Source organism: Ambystoma mexicanum, chromosome 3q (assembly GCF_040938575.1).
Source record: "Ambystoma mexicanum isolate Mex_15411 chromosome 3q, UKY_AmexF1_1, whole genome shotgun sequence".
Lineage (NCBI taxonomy): Eukaryota > Metazoa > Chordata > Amphibia > Caudata > Ambystomatidae > Ambystoma > Ambystoma mexicanum.
In genome coordinates, this window is record NC_090926.1 from 454700108 (window position 1) to 454718347 (window position 18240).

The 18240-nt window shown below is 49.7% G+C and overlaps 1 protein-coding gene across 38 annotated transcripts in view; it reads right to left on the minus strand.

Annotated features, from left to right (window-relative positions):
- The window catches only part of LOC138582666 (protocadherin gamma-C3-like), a 1158828-nt gene that overhangs the window by 328087 nt on the left and 812501 nt on the right, over positions 1 to 18240 (minus strand). The window contains exon 1 of one of the 38 annotated variants that reach the window (XM_069654167.1): positions 13761 to 16305. The exons of 36 other annotated variants lie outside the window; for them this stretch is intronic. In XM_069654167.1, the coding sequence (XP_069510268.1) occupies positions 13761 to 16178 (2418 nt within the window). In that variant the 5' untranslated portion in view covers positions 16179 to 16305. Of the gene's footprint in view, positions 1 to 364; positions 2930 to 13760; positions 16306 to 18240 lie in introns of those variants that run through there. One more of the 38 variants, XM_069654153.1, reaches the window with a different exon arrangement.

Genomic DNA, 18240 nt, shown 5'->3' on the forward strand with positions numbered 1-18240 from the left:
TAGATAGTTACACCTTAATTAAAAAATATCGACATTATTCAATATGTCTCACTCAATAATAAAATATATATCATGAAGTAATACCCCTAAATAGAGAGTGCCAAAATGAATCAAGGTGTGGGGAAGCCAATTGTTCTACCATTTGTCTCAGACTGTTTATGGTTTAACTTTTGAAACATAGAAATGTGTGCTGTGAAAATGTGCAATGGAGTCGCCCAAGAGGAAACATTCAAAACACTCATAGTGGTTAATCATATAGAGTGAATAACCAGGCAGACCAATAAACACCACAGTTATTCTCTGACTAAATAAACAATGAAAAGGCAATTTGAAATCTCCTGATTGAACTGTGAACATGACTCACCTGTTTTAAGCTCTCCTTTCCAATCGTTCCTCCAGGAGACTCGTCTCCTAACCCTGAATCGTTGGCTGAGCACAGAATATCTGTTGAAACCTCCTTCCTCGGTTTGAGAAAAGTGAACTCTTTGTGCCCAGAGTTCAGGGCCACAGCAACCTCATAAGAGTAGGGCAGTGGAAGCGTCCCGTTTTGGTAATTAGATGTAAATCTTGGGTCAATGTCCGAATACATTTTTGGGTTTAGAGACTCAAACATCTTCGGCCCCTTGGGTTTCCTGCATTTGATTATCACAACGAGCATCAGAGTTAAAACGAATAGAAACGAAATTAAAGCTAATGCTACAGCTAAATACACTTTTAAGTAGGAGTGATCATCATCAACACGGGGTGGGTCGCTCAGCTCAGAGAGCGCCCCGTGCATGTTTTCTGCAAACACCATGTTCAGAGTCACGGTGGCTGATAGAGGAGGCTGCCCGTTGTCCTTCACTAAGATTACCACTTTCTGCTTGAGAGGATCCTTCTCCAGGAAGGCTCTTGATGTCCTGATTTCTCCAGAGTGGAGCCCAATCTTAAAGAGAGGGGATTCCGAGGCATGAAGGAGGTGATAGGATAACCAGGCGTTGTGTCCAGAATCAGCATCCACGGCCACAACCTTTGTTATCAGGTAACCTGGATCAGAGGATGGAGGCACCATCTCAAACAGGACTGAGCCATCAGGCCCAAGCGCTGGGTAGAGGATTTCTGGAGGGTTATCATTCTGATCCACTATAAATACCTTCACAGTGACATTACTGCTGAGAGGAGGAGAGCCAGAGTCCTGAGCCTTCACCTGGAACTCAAACTCCCTGAGCTGCTCATAGTCATAGGAGCGCTGGGCGTAGATGACACCCGTCTGGGAGTTAATGGATATATAGGAGGACAGAAGCATGTCTGCCACGTGATTACTTATTGCGTAAGTGACATGAGAGTTTTGATCCAAATCTACATCAGATGCAATCAGCTGGTAAACCGAAGCACCAGGGGAATTGTTCTCTGGGACATAGACCTGATAAGATGCTTTTTCAAAAACTGGAGGATTATCATTTAGGTCAGAGAGCTGTAAGCGGATGGTTCTGCTTGTCACTAGAGGAGGAGATCCTTTGTCCGTGGCTGTGACTGTGATGTTGTACTCGGGAACCGTTTCCCTGTCCATTGGCCCTACGGTCACAAGCTTGTAATACTTTTCAGAGGATGATATTAATGTAAAAGCCAAATGCTCTTGAATATTACATAAAACCGCACCATTATCTCCCGAATCTTGGTCATGAACTTTGATGAGCGCCACCACTGTGTCCGGTGGAGAGTTTTCAGGGACTGGACTAGTTATGGATGAAAAGGTTATCTCTGGAGCATTATCATTTTCATCAAAAACCTGTATTATCACCCTACAACGAGAACCATGACCCCCTCCATCCTTCGCTTCGGCTACAATTTCGTATGAACTTGTCTTCTCAAAATCGAGGGGCCTCTTAACTTTAATTTCTCCACTCTCTGCGCCTAAAGTGAAGGTATTCAGGGAATTACCCTTCATGCCACTGAAAGAGTAGGTGACCCTTGCATTGGAGCCTTCATCGCTGTCTGTGGCTCTCACCTGCAGCACCAGTGAGTTATTTGCTGCTCCTTCACTGATGGCGGCTCTGTAGGTCTCTTGGGTGAACACTGGGAAGTTGTCATTGGCATCAAGCACCTTAATATTAATGTCCACGGTGCTGGACCTCACTGGGTCTCCCCCATCGTAGGCAGTCAGAATCAGGTGATGGTGGCTTTCTTTTTCTCTGTCTAATGGCTTCTCCAGAAGTAGCTCCACAGATTTGTAGCCATCACGCAGAACGTTTTGTTTCAGGACAAAATGCGGGTTGGGGCTCAGCTTGTAGCTCTGCAGGGCATTGATGCCAATATCCGGGTCGTGACCATTCTCAAGAGAAATCCGGGCTCCTGCCAGCGTGGTCTCTACGATTTCTAAATCAATCACATTTTTAAAAAAACTCGGAGTGTTGTCATTTATATCCTGAATAAAAATGTCCACATGGAACACATTCAGGGGGTTCTCCACGACAGCCTCCAGTTTTACTGCACAGCTGGCGTCCTCCCCACACATCTCCTCTCTGTCTATTCTGTCACTCACGTGCAGGGTCCCGGTGTCTGCATTTAATGTAAAATACTGATTCCCAGAAACAGAATCAATGCGGAGTTTCCTGTCGGGCAAATCCTTCGCGCTTATCCCCAAATCCTTGGCAAGATTTCCCACAATGGACCCTCGCTTCATTTCTTCAGGAATTGAATATTGTATCTGTGCAGACACAGCAGCACAGAGGCAGCAACACAACAAAGAAAGCAGCACTTGCCGTCTCCCCCTCAGCACAGCTCCTCCAGGACACACTCCAGCCATCATCCGCGCGGCTCACTTATATAGTTTCTCTTCAATGAAAGTTCAATTTGGACGAATGTCCCAATAAAACAGGTTATCAAAATAGCGTGCCCTCCATAGAACACGGAACTCTGCAATAATCCGTCCCCGCCGAGTCGTTGCCGTTCTTCGTCTGACAGTGAAAGAAGATTGCTGGAGACTCCAGTGGATCTCGAGTCGGATTCTCCAGTCTCACTGGACAAGTGCGACACCTTGTGGTGAAAGGGAGAACTGAAGCCACGCTATGTAGACTATTAATGATCGCAGAGCGTGTATGAGATGCCCCAATTAATTCAACTGAAATTAAGCAAAAGAAGCTCTGTTCTAATAATGGGTGATGCTCGATGTTAATGCCGAAAATGTGAACGAGAGATATTATTTTATTAATGGTAAAGTAGTGCCGTTTTTTCTAGTGCCGGAAAAGGAAAAAATTTACTCGAGTAACCCTTTCCTCCTTAGAAGGGAGGGGCAGTAAGGAGGATGGCAGTGGCAGGGCTGAGGGGCGTGGCTCCAGGACAGGTCAAACAACACACTGTCTCTTCATAGAACCTAAGCCTGGCGCTTTTCATAAAAGCAAAGAGCATTATGGGAACACAGGAATGCCCACAATTTTAAATTTGACACATCTGATAGTAATTTAGCAAGAAACCATTTTGAGCGAATAATGGAAGTTGCACCATGCTATTTTTATTTGTCACTATTTTCAACCTAAAAAAACGAATTCTGTAAGGACATATATAAGAATTTGCACAGCTGCTAAAGAACATTTGAGGTTTTGCCTCTTTCTGCATCCAGGCTCCCCTGCTGAGTCTTCTGAAGCGTGGGCTGCTGGTGTGTGTGTGTGAGAGCTCGGCTTGACAACAGATCTCACTGTTTCCTGGGCTAGACCCTGGGCCTCGGGACAGAGCAGATGCTCCAGCAAAAGAGCGCCGCTCAGTCTTGTTGCAGTTCCTGCACTGGTTGTTACAAAATTAAGAAACAGCACCCATTCAATATGGTGGAATATGCTGAGTGGATTTATTTACGCAATGTCATAATCCTCAGGGTTGACTGCTCAAGAACAACTGCCAAGCATTTCCTGTTTTTTATGTTCCTTTATTTAATAATACACATTATCAATGGATAGTAGCTTCCCACAAAGATTTGCATATAGATAAATACTCATTTTGTGAAGGCAAGTCTTGCAAATTCTTAAAAATTCCACTAGACCTGCAGGGCGAGTTCCTTAGTTTACATACTCAACCTAATAGAAATGCACTTGCCCCATGATACGGTTGACAAAAGATTTACCAGTGCTTCTTGTAAAATGGTGCATGTCACCTCATATTTGGTGCAATGCTGTCAAGCATGCACAGTGAAACTTGTATTAGCCGTTTGCAGTAAATGAAAAATACATTTCTAACATCCCCATAGACACCAGCAAGGTAGAGTATCATGCAAATAGTACTCACGCTTCATAAAAACGACTAGAGAATGCTAGTGGGCTAGTAGATTTTGCAAGCCCTGGAAAAGGGTGCATGTGCAAGAGAAGGAACAAGTTACTTACCTGTAACTGTTGTTCTCCAGCATGGGTCTGGCATGGATTCACATGCTCATGAATATTCCCCGTCGTCAGGCTGGGAATCCTCGGTAAAGAAAAAAACAGTATCAGTTTCGTTTCTGATCTGTCTTTCGTAGTAGTAACCAATCACTGGTCTCTGCGTCATACTGACCACAGCCAATGACTGCCCTCTACCTAAGCCCCGCCTCTGGCAGCCATCTTCAGATTTGGAAGCACGTGAAGTGGCAGTATGACCAAGTGAAGAGCCGCAGAGGGGTAGGCGGGAGGGTTCGCATGTGAATCCATGCCAGACCCATGCTGGAGAACAACAGTTACAGGTAAGTAACTTGTTCCTTCTCCAGCATGGGGTCTGGCATGGATTCACATGCTCATGAATAAAGAATACATAGCAGTACCCACATGCACAACCACGGGAGGTGGCAAAGGCTCAACATTAAATATCACATCAAACTCAACATTAAGCAATCTTACCTCCTCACCAGGCTCACCTCAGGCGAACAGGTTGCGCAGCACTGCTTGGCCGACCCTGGCCTCCTCCCTGGAATCCCGATCGACGCAGTAGAATTTCGTGAAGGTGTGCATCGACCTCCACGTAGCAGCCCTGCAAATGTCCAGCAGGGGCACACCAGATAGGAACGCCGTGGTAGCTGCGATCGCTCTGGTGGAATGTGCTCTCGGACGGCCAGGCAGCGGTCGGTTTGCCAACCGGTGACAGTACATGATACAGCCGGAGAGCCATCTGGAAATGTAAGCCTTCGAGAGAGCCTTCCCCTGATTGACAGGACCAAAGTTCACAAAGAGTTGTGACGTCTTCCGAAAACACTTCGTGCGATCCACGTAGAACTTCAGCGCTCTAGCCACATCCAGCGAGTGCAAAGTCCTCTCAGCCGGCGACGAAGGAGACGGGAAAAACACAGGCAACACCAAGGGTTCGTTGAGATGGAAGTCCGACGGCACCTTGGGCATGAAGGAGGGGTGCATCCTGAGCACCACCCTCGTGTCGTGAAAAGTCAAGTACGGGGCCTTGCAGGAAAGGGCCTGGATCTCTCCCACCCGTCGTGCGGAGGTGATGGCCACAAGAAACGCTGTTTTCCACGACAGGAACTTCAACGGGGCCGAGTGCAGAGGCTCGAACGGAGGTCCCATGAGCTTGGTCAGCACCACGTTGAGCTACCACGCCGGGGCCGGAGCCTTCACCGGCGGGAACGATCTGAACAGTCCCTTCATGAACTCTTTCACCAGACGATGAGACCACAAGGACATCTGCCCCGTGGTTCTAGTGTATCGGGAGATCGCAGCAAGATGAATCTTGATGGACGCGTGTGCCAGTCCAGCTTTGGCCAGCGTCAACAGGTACAGCAGTACTTGGGGAGCCGTAATCCTCAGAGGGTTAATCTTCTGTGCGTGGCACCAGAAAGAGAACCTCTTCCATTTGTGTCCGTAGCATTTAAGAGTCGAGGACGCCCTGGCCTTTGCAAGAACCTCTCTGCAGTCGGCCGGTATGTCGTATCCTCCAAACTCTAGCGCTGCAGGAGCCAGGCCTGCAAGTTCAGCGACTTCGGGTCGTGGTGGAGGATGGCGCCTCCTTCCCTGGAGAGCAGGTCCGCGTCCACTGGCAGCTTTATTGACAGGGACGCTGACAAGTCCAGAAGGTACGGGAACCATATCTGCCTCGGCCACGCAGGTGCGACGAGGATCATCCTGCACCGTGACCTCTTCAGCTGGTTGATGAGCCGGATCAGTAGTGGCAATGGAGGGAACGCGTATAGGAACAGGCCCGCCCAGGGGAACGAGAAAGCATCGCCCATGCTCCTGGGCTGGGGAAACCTGCTGGCGAACCTCTGGCACTTGGAGTTCGTCGCCATCGCGAACAGGTCGATCTGGGGTGTGCCCCACCGTCGGAAAAGGCGATCCACTAGATCCTGCCGTAGTTCTCACTCGTGGCACGAGCGCAGCTCCCTGCTGAGTGAGTCGGCGATGGTGTTTTTTATCCCTGCCAGATGAAACGGCACCAGAAACATCCTTTGGGTGACGGCCCAATGCCACAGGTCCTGCGCCTCCTTGGACAGTGCTGGGGACCTGGTTCCGCCCTGTTTCCTGATGTAAAACATGGTGGTGGTGTTGTCGGTGAAGATCCTCACCACCTTGCCCTCGAGGGACGGAAGGAAGGACCTGAGGGCCCAGAACACTGCACGGAGCTCCAGGACGTTGATATGGAGGGACTTCTCCGTCGGGAGCCAAAGGCCTCTCGCGTGCAGATTTTCGGTGTGCGCTCCCCACCCTTCCAGGGAGGCATCCGTGGTCACTGTCTCCTGGTGGTCTGGGGTCTGGAAGTCCATGCCCGCCGTCAGATGCGCGCGGGTGCCCCACCACCGGATCGCTCGGCGGAAACTCTCGTCGAGTGTGATCCTCTCCTCGAAGCCGCCCGTCGTTTGGATCCAGCGCGCGTCCAGGAACTCCTGCAACGGGCGCATCCGGAGCCTGCACATGGGAATGAGGTAGATGCAAGAAGACATCATTCCGAGGAGGGACTTGATGGACCTCACCTTGGCCGCGTCGGAAACCAACATCCGCTGTACCTTGCCCAGGATGGACCTGGTCCTTTCCTCCGACGGGGAGGCCAGAAGGGACACTGTGTCGAGCTTCGCTCCCAGAAACAGTGCGTTTTGCGCAGGTACCAGGTGGGACTTGGCGTAGTTCACGGAGAATCCCAGGTCCATGAGAAGTTGGACGGTCCTTGCCGTGTGCTCCACGGCGAGCTCCCTCGTCTTGGCTCGGATGAGCCAGTCGTCCAGGTAGGGGTAGACGTGGATCCCCTCTCAGCGCAGCTGCGCCGCCACTGGTGCAAGGCACTTGGTGAATACCCTGGGTGCCGACCGTAGACCGAAGGGAAGGGCTCTGAACTGGTAGTGACGTCCTTGGACCACGAACCTGAGGAATTTTCGGTGCCCCTTTAGGATGGGAATATGGAAGTAGGCATCCTCCAAATCCAACGATGACAGGAAGTCGCCCTCTTCCAGCTGAGCCAGGACGTGCTGGAGGGTGACCATCCGGAACTTCTGAGCTTTGATGAACTTGTTCAGCCGTCGTAGGTCTAGGATGGGGCGCCATCCTCCCGTCTTCTTCTTCACGAGGAAGTATCTTGAGTAAACTCCGGAGCCCCGAAGCCTCCTTGGGACGAGTTTGATGGCGCCCTTCCTTAGCATTGCCCTTACCTCCCGGAGAAGCTGAGGGACGTGAAGCTCTTTCCTGGCCACAGGGGGGACGCGCGGGCACCTTCTTTGAAACTCGAGCGCGTGGCCCTGGGCTAGGGCGTCCAGCACCCAACGGTCGGTGGAGATGGACTCCCACACGCTGACGAAGCTCGCCAGCCGGCCTCCCACCGGGGTGCTTCGGTGGGGGCCCGACCCCACGGCCGGTTCAATCCTGCTTAGACGAGGCTTTGCCGCCTTGACCTCCTTGGCGACGACGGCGGGGTCCGCCTGACTTGCCTCGTCCCCTGTAAGCTTCTTGAGACGACGAACGGGCCGCTTGACGGTATGTGGAAAATCCGCCGCCGGAACCTTTGGAGGCGCCCTTGCCTCCGCCGCTCCGAAAGGGCGGCCGCCGTTGCTGGAGAACCCCGAGAGCCCGGGCTGTCTCCGTGTCCGCTTTAATGGCTTGAAGGGAATCGTCCACTGTCTTCCCAAACAGGTTGTTCCCATCGAACGGCATGTCCAGGACTCTGGTCTGTACGTCTTGACGGAAGTCAGTAGCCTTGAGCCATCCACGCCGCCTAAGGCACACGCCGTTGCCCAACTGGCGAAATCCAGTGTCGGCGATGTCTGTCGCAATAGTGATGGCGTGGTCCGACGCCACCTCACCTTCCTGCAAGATCTCCAGGGCATCCTCCCTCTTGTCGTCCGGTAGGAAGTCCAGCAGGGGAGCCAGCTTGTACCACAGCTCCCTGTTGTACCGGGCTACGATAGCCAAGGGGTTAGCCGCCTTAATCGTCGTCGCTGCAGACGAGATGACCCTGCGCCCCATCGTGTCCAATTTCTTTCCCTCGGCATCCGGCGGGGAAGTCGACGTGGAGGCCGCAACCCCCCCCCCGCTTTCTTCCTAGCCGCCGCAGAGACGACGGAGTCCGGGGTAGGCTGTGCCCGAAGGCACAAGGGGGCCGCGTCCGGGACCCGGTACTTCTTCTTGTACCGGTCCATTCTAGCCGGCGTCGTGGATGGGTTCTTGAGGAGGGCGAGGCCCTCATCCCAAATATCGTCCAGTAGAGGTACCGCGAGGACCGTCTTCCTCTTGGCCTCGCGCCGCTGATAAAGGAAACCTTCCTTCTTCTTCTCCTCAGGGCAGAGCTGGAAGAGCTCGGATACCCTGGCGATCATGGAGTGAAAAGATCCAATCTCGTCGGGCGGGGAAGCCCGGGTGGGAGGAGACGACGGCAGATCCTCGTCCTACATCTCGTCGTCCGTACCCGTTGCGGCCGTGTCAGTCCCCGTATCATCCCCTCGAGTCGTGGACGGGGAGGAGGGCTGAACGGGGCGCGACGGCTGAAAAGGAGGTGGAGGGTGAATCCTTCTTTTCTTAGGAGGGGGGCTGCCCGAAGGGCCTGGTTCCGGGTCCCCCGACGGGAGTGGTTCCTCCACTGGTAACGGCAGTCTCGTCCTTACCTCTGAGCATAAGGACTGTATAGCCAACAAAATGGCCGCCGAGTTGTCTTGCGGCACTGGCAGAGGGGAATCCGACGGGCGACCAGGGGCCCCGTCGGTACCCTCGACGATGTCGTCGTCTCCTGCGTCGGGATCCCTTCCGACGGGCTGGTCTTCTTCCACGCCAACGCCGTGGCTTAAGACCTCGATCAGTTCTTCCTCAGAGGTTGAGGCCGAATCCACGGCGACCTCCTGCCCCCCCTTTTTCTTCTCCGTCGGAGGTTTCACGGGGGTCCTGTCGATGGGCATAAAAGAGGACTCCCTCCGCGGTGGCAGGGAGACTCTGAGCCCCGAGGTCGCCACCACCAGCGTAGCCTCCACAGGCTGAGCCAGGGCCGCCGCGACTGTCTCGATAGAGGCCTTGGCCGGATGGATTAAGGCTTTCACCACCCTTGGTGCGCTCACCGCCTTCTCCTTGAGGGGGGGACACTGCCTCGCTCCCCCTCCGCCTTTGAGCTCGACCGGGGCCTCTCCACGAGCTTCGCCGGGTGCTCGGCCTTCCTCTTATCCGACCCAGAGCGTTGGCTCGTGGTTGATGGTGCCGGGGAGGGTGTGCCCTGCCTGGTGCCCGTAGAGCCCGACCGTTCGGCGCTCCCGGTGCCAGCGGACTCGCGGTGCTTGGCCTTATGTTGGACCCCCGTCGCCGGGGCGTCCTCAAAGGTCTTAGAAGACCACTCGGATTTCTTCTTCTTCTTCTCGCCGGACGGGCTCTTCCCTTCCAGCCAGTTGGCGAGACGTTGATGGCGGTCCTTCATGGTCCGCTCCGACATGTTGCCGCAAAACGCACAGTCCTTCTCCACGTGCGTCTTGTCTTCATGTAGGCAGTAAAGACAAAAGGGGTGTTCGTCTTCCTTAAAGACATTCTGCAGCTGGCATCCAGGGTAGACCCTGAACAGCTTTCCGGGCGTCGAGCTTCCCTTCTCCTGGGCCATGACCGAGATGGGCCTGAGAAACTTCTGGAGTCCTCCAAAAGCGTAGCTCGACAAATCTTCACCCTTGAGGGGCGTAGACCAATCCGACACGGGTCCCCGTTGATCGGATGGAGAGTCGGTGGAGCTTGAGGCTCTTTTGACCGAAAAAAAACGAAGTTTTTGAGAAAAAACGTGAAAAAATGGCACTAACGCTCGAGAGCAATAGCACGAGGATCCCAACACATGAACGTGCGGTAAAAATCTGAAGATGGCTGCCAGAGGCGGGGCTTAGGTAGAGGGCAGTCATTGGCTGTGGTCAGTATGACGCAGAGACCAGTGATTGGTTACTACTAAGAAAGACAGATCAGAAACGAAACTGATACTGGTTTTTTCTTTACCGAGGATTCCCAGCCTGACGACGGGGAATATTCATGAGCATGTGAATCCATGCCAGACCCCATGCTGGAGAATATCCCTTGCAATGTTTTCAGGATGACTTTTAGCATCAGTTTACAAAATATAAACAGGGGAAATGGCATTGCAATATGTGGGAGCACTTGATAAAACAGTATTGTGCTACTGATGCTGAGAAAACATTTGACTGGGTGGGGCGGAAGTATCTTTCATATACCCTGTCCCTCAGGATTGACTTGGTGGAGTGGAAAAAAATCCTTCCTATACCCGCTCTCTTGGCATTTGACTGAGTGGAGCGGAAGTATCCTTCATATACCCACTCTCTTGGCATTGGACTCAGTGGGGCAGAAGTATCCTTCCTATACACGCTCTCTTGGCATTTGACTCAGTGGGGCAGAAGTATCCTTCCTATACCCGCTCTCTTGGCATTTGACTCAGTAAGGCAGCAGTATCCTTCCTATACCCGCTCTCTTGGCATTTGACTCAGTGGGGCTGTAGTATCCTTCCTATACCTGCTCTCTTGGCATTTGACTCAGTAGGGTGGAACTACCCTTCCTATACCCGCTCTCTTGGCATTTGACTCAGTGGGGCAGAAGTATCCTTCCTATACCCGCTCTCTTGGTATTTGACTCAGTGGGGCAGAAGTATCCTTCCTATATCTGCTCTCTTGGCATTTGACTCAGTAAAGCAGAAGTATCTTTCCTATATCCTGTCCACATGTGAGTTTGGACCGCCTTTTCTGACGCTGTTTCGAGCCCTGCATGCACACTGCAGGGAGCGTATTGCTATTAATGGTTTGATCTTAGGACATTTTCCCTGCAGAGGAGTATGGGTCTGGCTTGACCTTTGTCACCATACCTACATGACCTGACCATGGGGACTCTGGCCATAGTGAATTGCAGGCACAGGGGTATTTTCAGATGGCGCTATAAAGGTTACACTTCTAAAGTGTCCTTATATGCTGTTGATCGATCTCTTGGTCCCCTTCGCTTCACCAGAAGCTGCTGGTCCAGCTCAGAAAGGGACTAGACACCTAGACAGAAGCCTCTTATTTTAAAGCTAATATTAACAAGGCAGGAGTATTTCCGATTTCTACTTCATCTCATAGGAAACTGGAGAGCAAAACGTTTAACCGTGGGGTGGGAGGATTCACCTGCTTGTGGGTCATGATATCAAGGCAAGAGAATATACAATTAGTTCAGAACAAGTGCAATAGGTGGAGCTATGTATATTCCACACCATGGGTTAAGATTCACAGCAGTAAAATGACCCTTCTCCCAAGGGACAAGAGTCAGAAAGGCACTGCTCGCTGTCTCCCAAAAGCGACTCAATTCTGCTGAAAACTTTTTAAAGAGGTGCTTTTGAGATGACAACAACAGGGGACTGGTCCCAATGCAGGTCCTTCAAAGCAAATTTGGTAGAAGGCGTTTTGGACCATCAGGTTAGAAGATAACAAGCATTTTCCTTAGGCTGCCTACATTACAGAGAATGGTTGTCCCGATCCAGGGTACACTTAGTTTGAGCAGAGCACAGTCTCGCTGACTAAACAGCAGGAATGTCTGTCAGTGGATAGATGTAACAGTAAACCTATTCTCCTACCCCCAGTAACCCAGGTTATTGATGACTGCAAGTGTGAAGTTCTGGTGATGGGGAAACATGATCTCTTGCCTGGAGATGCCTTGCTGTGGGGCACCCCAAGACTGAAAATACAGATCAAGAAACGTACTTAGCAATTCTGGATTATGGCTGCGATTCTCTGGATAATTCCTAGTTTCCTTTGAGACTTTAAAATTCTAATCCCACAGATTTAACAATTTACCAAACCTATTGGATATACTGGTCACGGTGTTAGACCTGATGCTTCACGATGCCCTTAGCCTGTAAAGTTATTATTCTGTATAGACAATATCAGCCTCCACTATATACAGCATGTTGGGGAAGTCAGGTTCATCTCTTAGGAGGACAGATATCTTTAAAGTGGACTGAGTGTGCAGAGCCCAGTGGAAGACGTTGGACTGGTGCTTGTGTGAATGTGAGACATATTTACATTGATTGGCCCAGCAGGAGATTATTCATCTGCTTTAAGGCACCCAGTGAGAATGCTGCTTTGGGGGTTGCGTGCCTCTCATGCACACTGGGCCTGATAAAAGGAAGTGGCTACGTGAATTCTGGAAGGAAGGACTCTTTCCTGTTGATATGATTGTTGGCCGTCTGATCCAGGGACCTTGCCTTGCTAATCCTGGTAGTCTTTCCTCCTTCACTGAACCTCCCGCACAGATGTAAATTCGGGGATTATCATGCTGTAACTATGGTAAAAAGGGAAGTTCTTAAAGTCTGGAGGAGATCCAGAAAGCCGTCCTGTGGGGAATGTGGAGGTCTGGGTTTGCTATCAGGCAGAGGGAAAGTGTCACACGGGAGGAAAAGATTAACGGGCACCTTGTAATGATTTACATGGATGATCTTGTGATATCCTCCCACCCCTGGAACTCTCTCCCTTGACTCCGCTCCTTTCCCAAGTCCAGATCCCCTAGACCCTAGTTCACAGTCCTAACCCTCCTACCTATTGGTGGTGATCTTCCGTGACTGTGTCATGTGTTGTGCGATCATGTTTGACATACACACGCTCTACCATTCTGGCCTGGCCATACATTATCTGACAGAATGCCCCAGCCTTTTCTCCTCTCTCGGTGAGAGCCGCCTTGATACTCATGATGCCGCGATGTAATGTACATATAAAGAATTGACTGTTTTTCCTGTGCTCCACCTACAGAAATATTGTGTTGAAGGATCTATGCAGGATTGAACTTGTCTCTGCCTCGCAATGTTCAGACATTCAATGAGAATTATTTTACAAAAGAAAAAAAGGACCAAATCTAACAACATTTCAATGGCCAAGTTACAGCTTGGAGACTGTTTTGCAAGAAAGTATTCAACACAAGCCTGACAAGTGATGAAGTATGACATTATCAAATGATTTACGAGCCCTAGGTTTCAAGCACATGCTTCATATTTATTATCCCGGAGATCCCACTAAAAAATGAGTCAAGAACCTATGAGTGGGATCCTGAATGAAGTTGAGTCTGTGGTTTCCAATACCCATGCCGAGTTCCGCTGCACTCTAAGGTAGCTGTCTGGATCCTAATTCTCTGATTATGTCGGCTTTACCCAAATCACTGGGACTATTTCACAATATACAAAGTTCAGCAACATAAATGAGTGCTTATTTGTTGTGTATTTTCAACTAGCTGGACATATTTCAGTAGTAAAAATGCCACAGGACAGTAGAATTGTAATCATAGTTAGTATTAAAAATATCAATGTAGCATTCGTATTTGAAAATCAAGCTAAGAAACTGCAAAACACCCATTTACCTCAATAAAGGGCTGGTCTTCTTTTCCAATGTTTAAAAAATCTTCAGTGAGAACAGGTTCTTGTTTTTCATCATTCTGATTTCCTGATAGGGTGTCCATATTGCTTGGCATTTGGAAATTAAAGGGGATTTTCCCAGAGTGTGTTGTTAAGCAGGCATCATGGGAATAGGTCTGTAGAAAAGCTCTGACCCCATCGATCCCCACAAACTGAGAGGCAGGAAGTGAATGGAAATTAACCCCTGATGACTCAGAGAGCTGGGACTCCCTCCACTGATGAAGCCTGATGGCCACAAGCAGAATGATCAGGAAAAGGAACAAAAAGGAAACAACAGCAACAGCGATCACCAGATACAGCGTGAGGTCCGACTCCATGTCTGTGGGAGCTGAAGGGTTACTGACGTCATGCAGCATTTCCGGCATACTGTCAGCCAACACTATGGTGACTGTCACCGAGGCAGAGAGAGGAGGCTGGCCATTGTCCCTCACCCACACCACCAGATAGTGTTTAATGGCGTCTTTCTCCATAATAGGGCGGCCGGTCCTGATTTCCCCAGTGTGGAGACCTACAGTAAACAGGCCCTGCTCTGTGGCCCTCAGCAGCTGGTAGGAGAGCCAGGCATTCTGCCCAGAGTCCCCATCAACAGCCACCACCTTAGTGATCAGATACCCCGGCTCAGAGGAGCGAGGAGCCATCTCCACCCCAGAGGAGCCATCCGTGGGGGTTGAGGGGTATAATATTTCAGGGGTGTTGTCATTCTGATCCAGTATAAAGAATGCCACAGTGACATTACTCGTCAGAGCTGGAGAGCCGCCATCTTGGGCCTTCACTTGGATCCGAAAGTCTCTGAACTTTTCAAAGTCGAAGGATTGAAGTGCATAGATGATGCCAGATTCAGAATTAATGGAGATGTAGGAAGACAACGGCACATCCCCAATGTGTCCCTCAATGATGGAGTAACTGATCCTGGCGTTCTTGCCCCAATCTGAATCGGTGGCCTTTGCAGCAAAAATAGAAGTGCCTTGAGGTATGTTTTCCATTATATAGGCGCTGTATGACATTTGATGAAATACTGGAGGGTTGTCATTTTCATCTGTAATCTGAAGGATGATGGTTTCAGTTGTTGACAGTGGGGGAGTTCCAGTGTCTGTGGCTGTAATTGTTAGGTTATATTGTGGCACCTGCTCCCTGTCCAAACCCCCATCAGTTACTAAATTGTAATATGTCCCCACCGACTTCTTTAACAGGAAGGGGAGTTCAGAAGGGAGGGAGCAGATAACCTTACCATGTACTCCTGAATCCCCATCAAACACCTCGAGAAGAGCAATGACAGTGCCCAGTGGGCTACTTTCTAAAATGTGCCGGACCACGGATGACATCAAAATCTCTGGTCTATTATCATTCACGTTAATGACCTCTATGAGAACTTTGCAACGTGATGAGAAAATACCATCACTGCCGAGGACTTCAAATTCATACATTTCCGATTCTTCAAAATCCAGGTTTGTATTCACAGATATTTCTCCAGTGTTAGAATCCAGTTTGAACTTTTGTGAAACGATTTCCTTAAGTTTATTAAAGGAGTAGGTTACTTGAGAGTTTGTGCCCTGGTCCATGTCAGTGGCTCTGACGGTTCCCAAAACAGACCCTGTGGGCACGTTTTCCAAAACTTGGATCTTATAGACAGGCTGGTCGAACATTGGGGCGTTGTCGTTGAAATCCAAGACATTGATCTGTACCCGCACTGTGCCTGACCTGGCCAGGTGCCCCCCGTCAGTGGCTGTGAGGATTAAGCTGTGCACTTCCTGCTCCTCCCGGTCCAGGGATTTCTGCAGCACCAGCTCTGCAGATTTTCTGCCATCGGTTCTATTCTTCACATCCAGGGTGAAGTGTTTATTTGCACTGAGCTGGTAGCTCTGGAGAGAGTTCCCTCCCACATCTGCATCGTGTGCCTCAGGCAGCTCAAATCGTGCTCCCTCTGCAGTCTTTTCATTTATGGGTAACACTATTTGATCAACAACAAACGTGGGTGAATTGTCATTAATATCTTGAATTTCTACTTCCAATGCATAGACTTTCATAATACTCTCAGAAAGAATCTCTACATTTAATAGGCACTGCGTGAGCTGGGCACACAGTGCCTCCCTGTCAATCCGTTCATTGATGTATAAATGTCCGGTGTTTACACGGAGAGTAAAATGCTGCTTCCTACCTCTGGACATGATGCGGGCTCCCCCTTCTGATAACTCCTTGGGGTCCATCCCCAGATCCAGAGCCACGTTTCCCACAAAAGCGCCTTTCTTCATTTCCTCGGGAATGGAATAACGGAGCTGCCCAGAAGCGTCTCCCCAGACTGTCAGCAATGCGGCGACGAGCAGCAGAGGAGCCCGGGGGGCGCATCCTTTTGATGTCTGTGCCATGGAAGCAGGGGAGTCCCTCCTGTTTCTTGTTATGTCTCACTGCAATGAAAGGCTTCTGCTGTAGAGTGGGACCAAACGAAGGGAGGACTTCACTGAAGCGCAGCCGGACTGGCACTGAGATTTTCATGGAGGCTTCCTCCACCCTAGACTGCCTTGGATGTGTTTGTATCGCGTGGTTTGCTGGATCTCTCCATGCGTTTCCCCCTCTCTCTGACTGATTGGTGAACAGCGCCACCTAGTGCCACAGCCAATAACGGTTGCAGCTTAAGCACAGGTGAATGCATACTGATTGCTTACCAAACTCATTCTTTCCTTTTTTGTTGGCATCTCCACGCCCTGGTAAAGACTCATAAAATAGCCACCCATGCACACACTCTCATGGGTGAATTGCACTGGCTTACTTAGGTATCGTCTATCCTGGGTTCCTTTTATGGCTAAATGAACGCCTTGGGGGTCATGTTGTATGCGCCGGAAATGGAAGAACTGGATAAAATAGTGTGTTTTAGGCAAAATACAACCGTTTTAACGACAAAGCAACTGTGGAATTCATCATCATGGATGTTTGTCATGCGCAGGTTTTATTTATCGAACACCTCAAGACTAGGGGTGAGCGAAAGGTTTGCCCTCAAAGCGAATAGTGAGGAATCCAAACTTTTCCGCCGTCGCTGAAATTTCACCTCATTTTGCACAGTGCATGGTGTTTCGGTCCCATGTTAGATTTGTGTTGCATGCCAAGAAAGTTTGCACAGGTTTTTTTTTCTCGATCTGTGCTAGTTTCGTGCAGTGGCATGAGAAATTTCTGGCAGTTTTTCAATTTGTGATCAGTTTGTGCATCAACACGAGAAACTTTGTGCGGGTCTTTTATCGATCCGCGCTAGGCTCGTGACATGAGAAACTTCACGCAGGTCTTTTTTGATCTCTACTAGTTACATGCAGTGGCACGAGAAACTTTGGGCAGGTCTTTTTCAATCCGTGTTAGTTTTGTGTAGCGGTACAAGTGAGGCCTTTGGGCGATTTGGCGCTTTATCAAGAATTAAAATAAATAAATAAATAAGTAACTTTGCATGCTCTTCCATGATCTGTGCTAGTTTCGTGCAGCTTTATTGTTTGATTAGTGGTAGGTTTGCACAGCGGCCCGAGAAACTTCACACGTTTTTCGATCCGTGCTAGGAACAAAAAGCAGGACGCAAGCCTTTTTTTTTGTTCGATTTGTGGTTGGTTTGTATTGCAGCAGGAGAAACTCCATGCTGCTCTTTTCGATTCGTACTACATTCGCACAGTGGCACTAGAAACTCTGTGCTGCTCTTTTCGATTCGTACTAAGTTCGTGCAGCTGCACTAAAAACTTTGTGCTGCTCTTTTCGATTTTTGCTGGGTTTGCGCAGCGCAAGCGAAAGGCAAAGACTACCTGGTGCCTTTTTGTAACGGAGGACGGGATGTGCAGTACATGAGAGGGTCATTCTGGCCCCATCCATGTATTTTCTTATAGCAGGACAGCAGCGGTATGAACAGCAGTGTTCCGGCTTGCATTTCTAGCACCCAAATAGGGTTAGAAAGGGATTGTTCTTTTTTAAGAATAACAGGTTATTTATGGGCCCCTCACTGTGAAATGCACTCTGAGCACCCACATTGTTCCTAGGATCCTATCATCTGACACTAATGTATGCAATGGAACTGGCCAGTACATCGTTTGGGATGACATATGAACCCCCCTGCAAAATGCAGGTCACCTATGTAAATAAAGTGACCTGCACAATTCATGCCACAAATAGAAAGAGACACCATCCTTTTACTGCTTGCTTGATTTCTTTTTAATTGGTTCTAAAATATCCACTTCAGCAAGCAACTCCTTGAGCAACCTTCCTAGTTCCTTCCCCTCTCCTCAATCAGGTAGAGGCATGTGTCCTGGACAGACATCGACTCCATGAAATAAGAAGTGGAACTAGTGTTTGCTATCCCCGTGTTTTGTTCCTCTTCTAAGACTAAGCAAACATTTCGGAGCCCCTTAAATGAAAATGAACATGGCCAAACAACCAGTTTTATGGAAAGGTTGCCACTCCGGA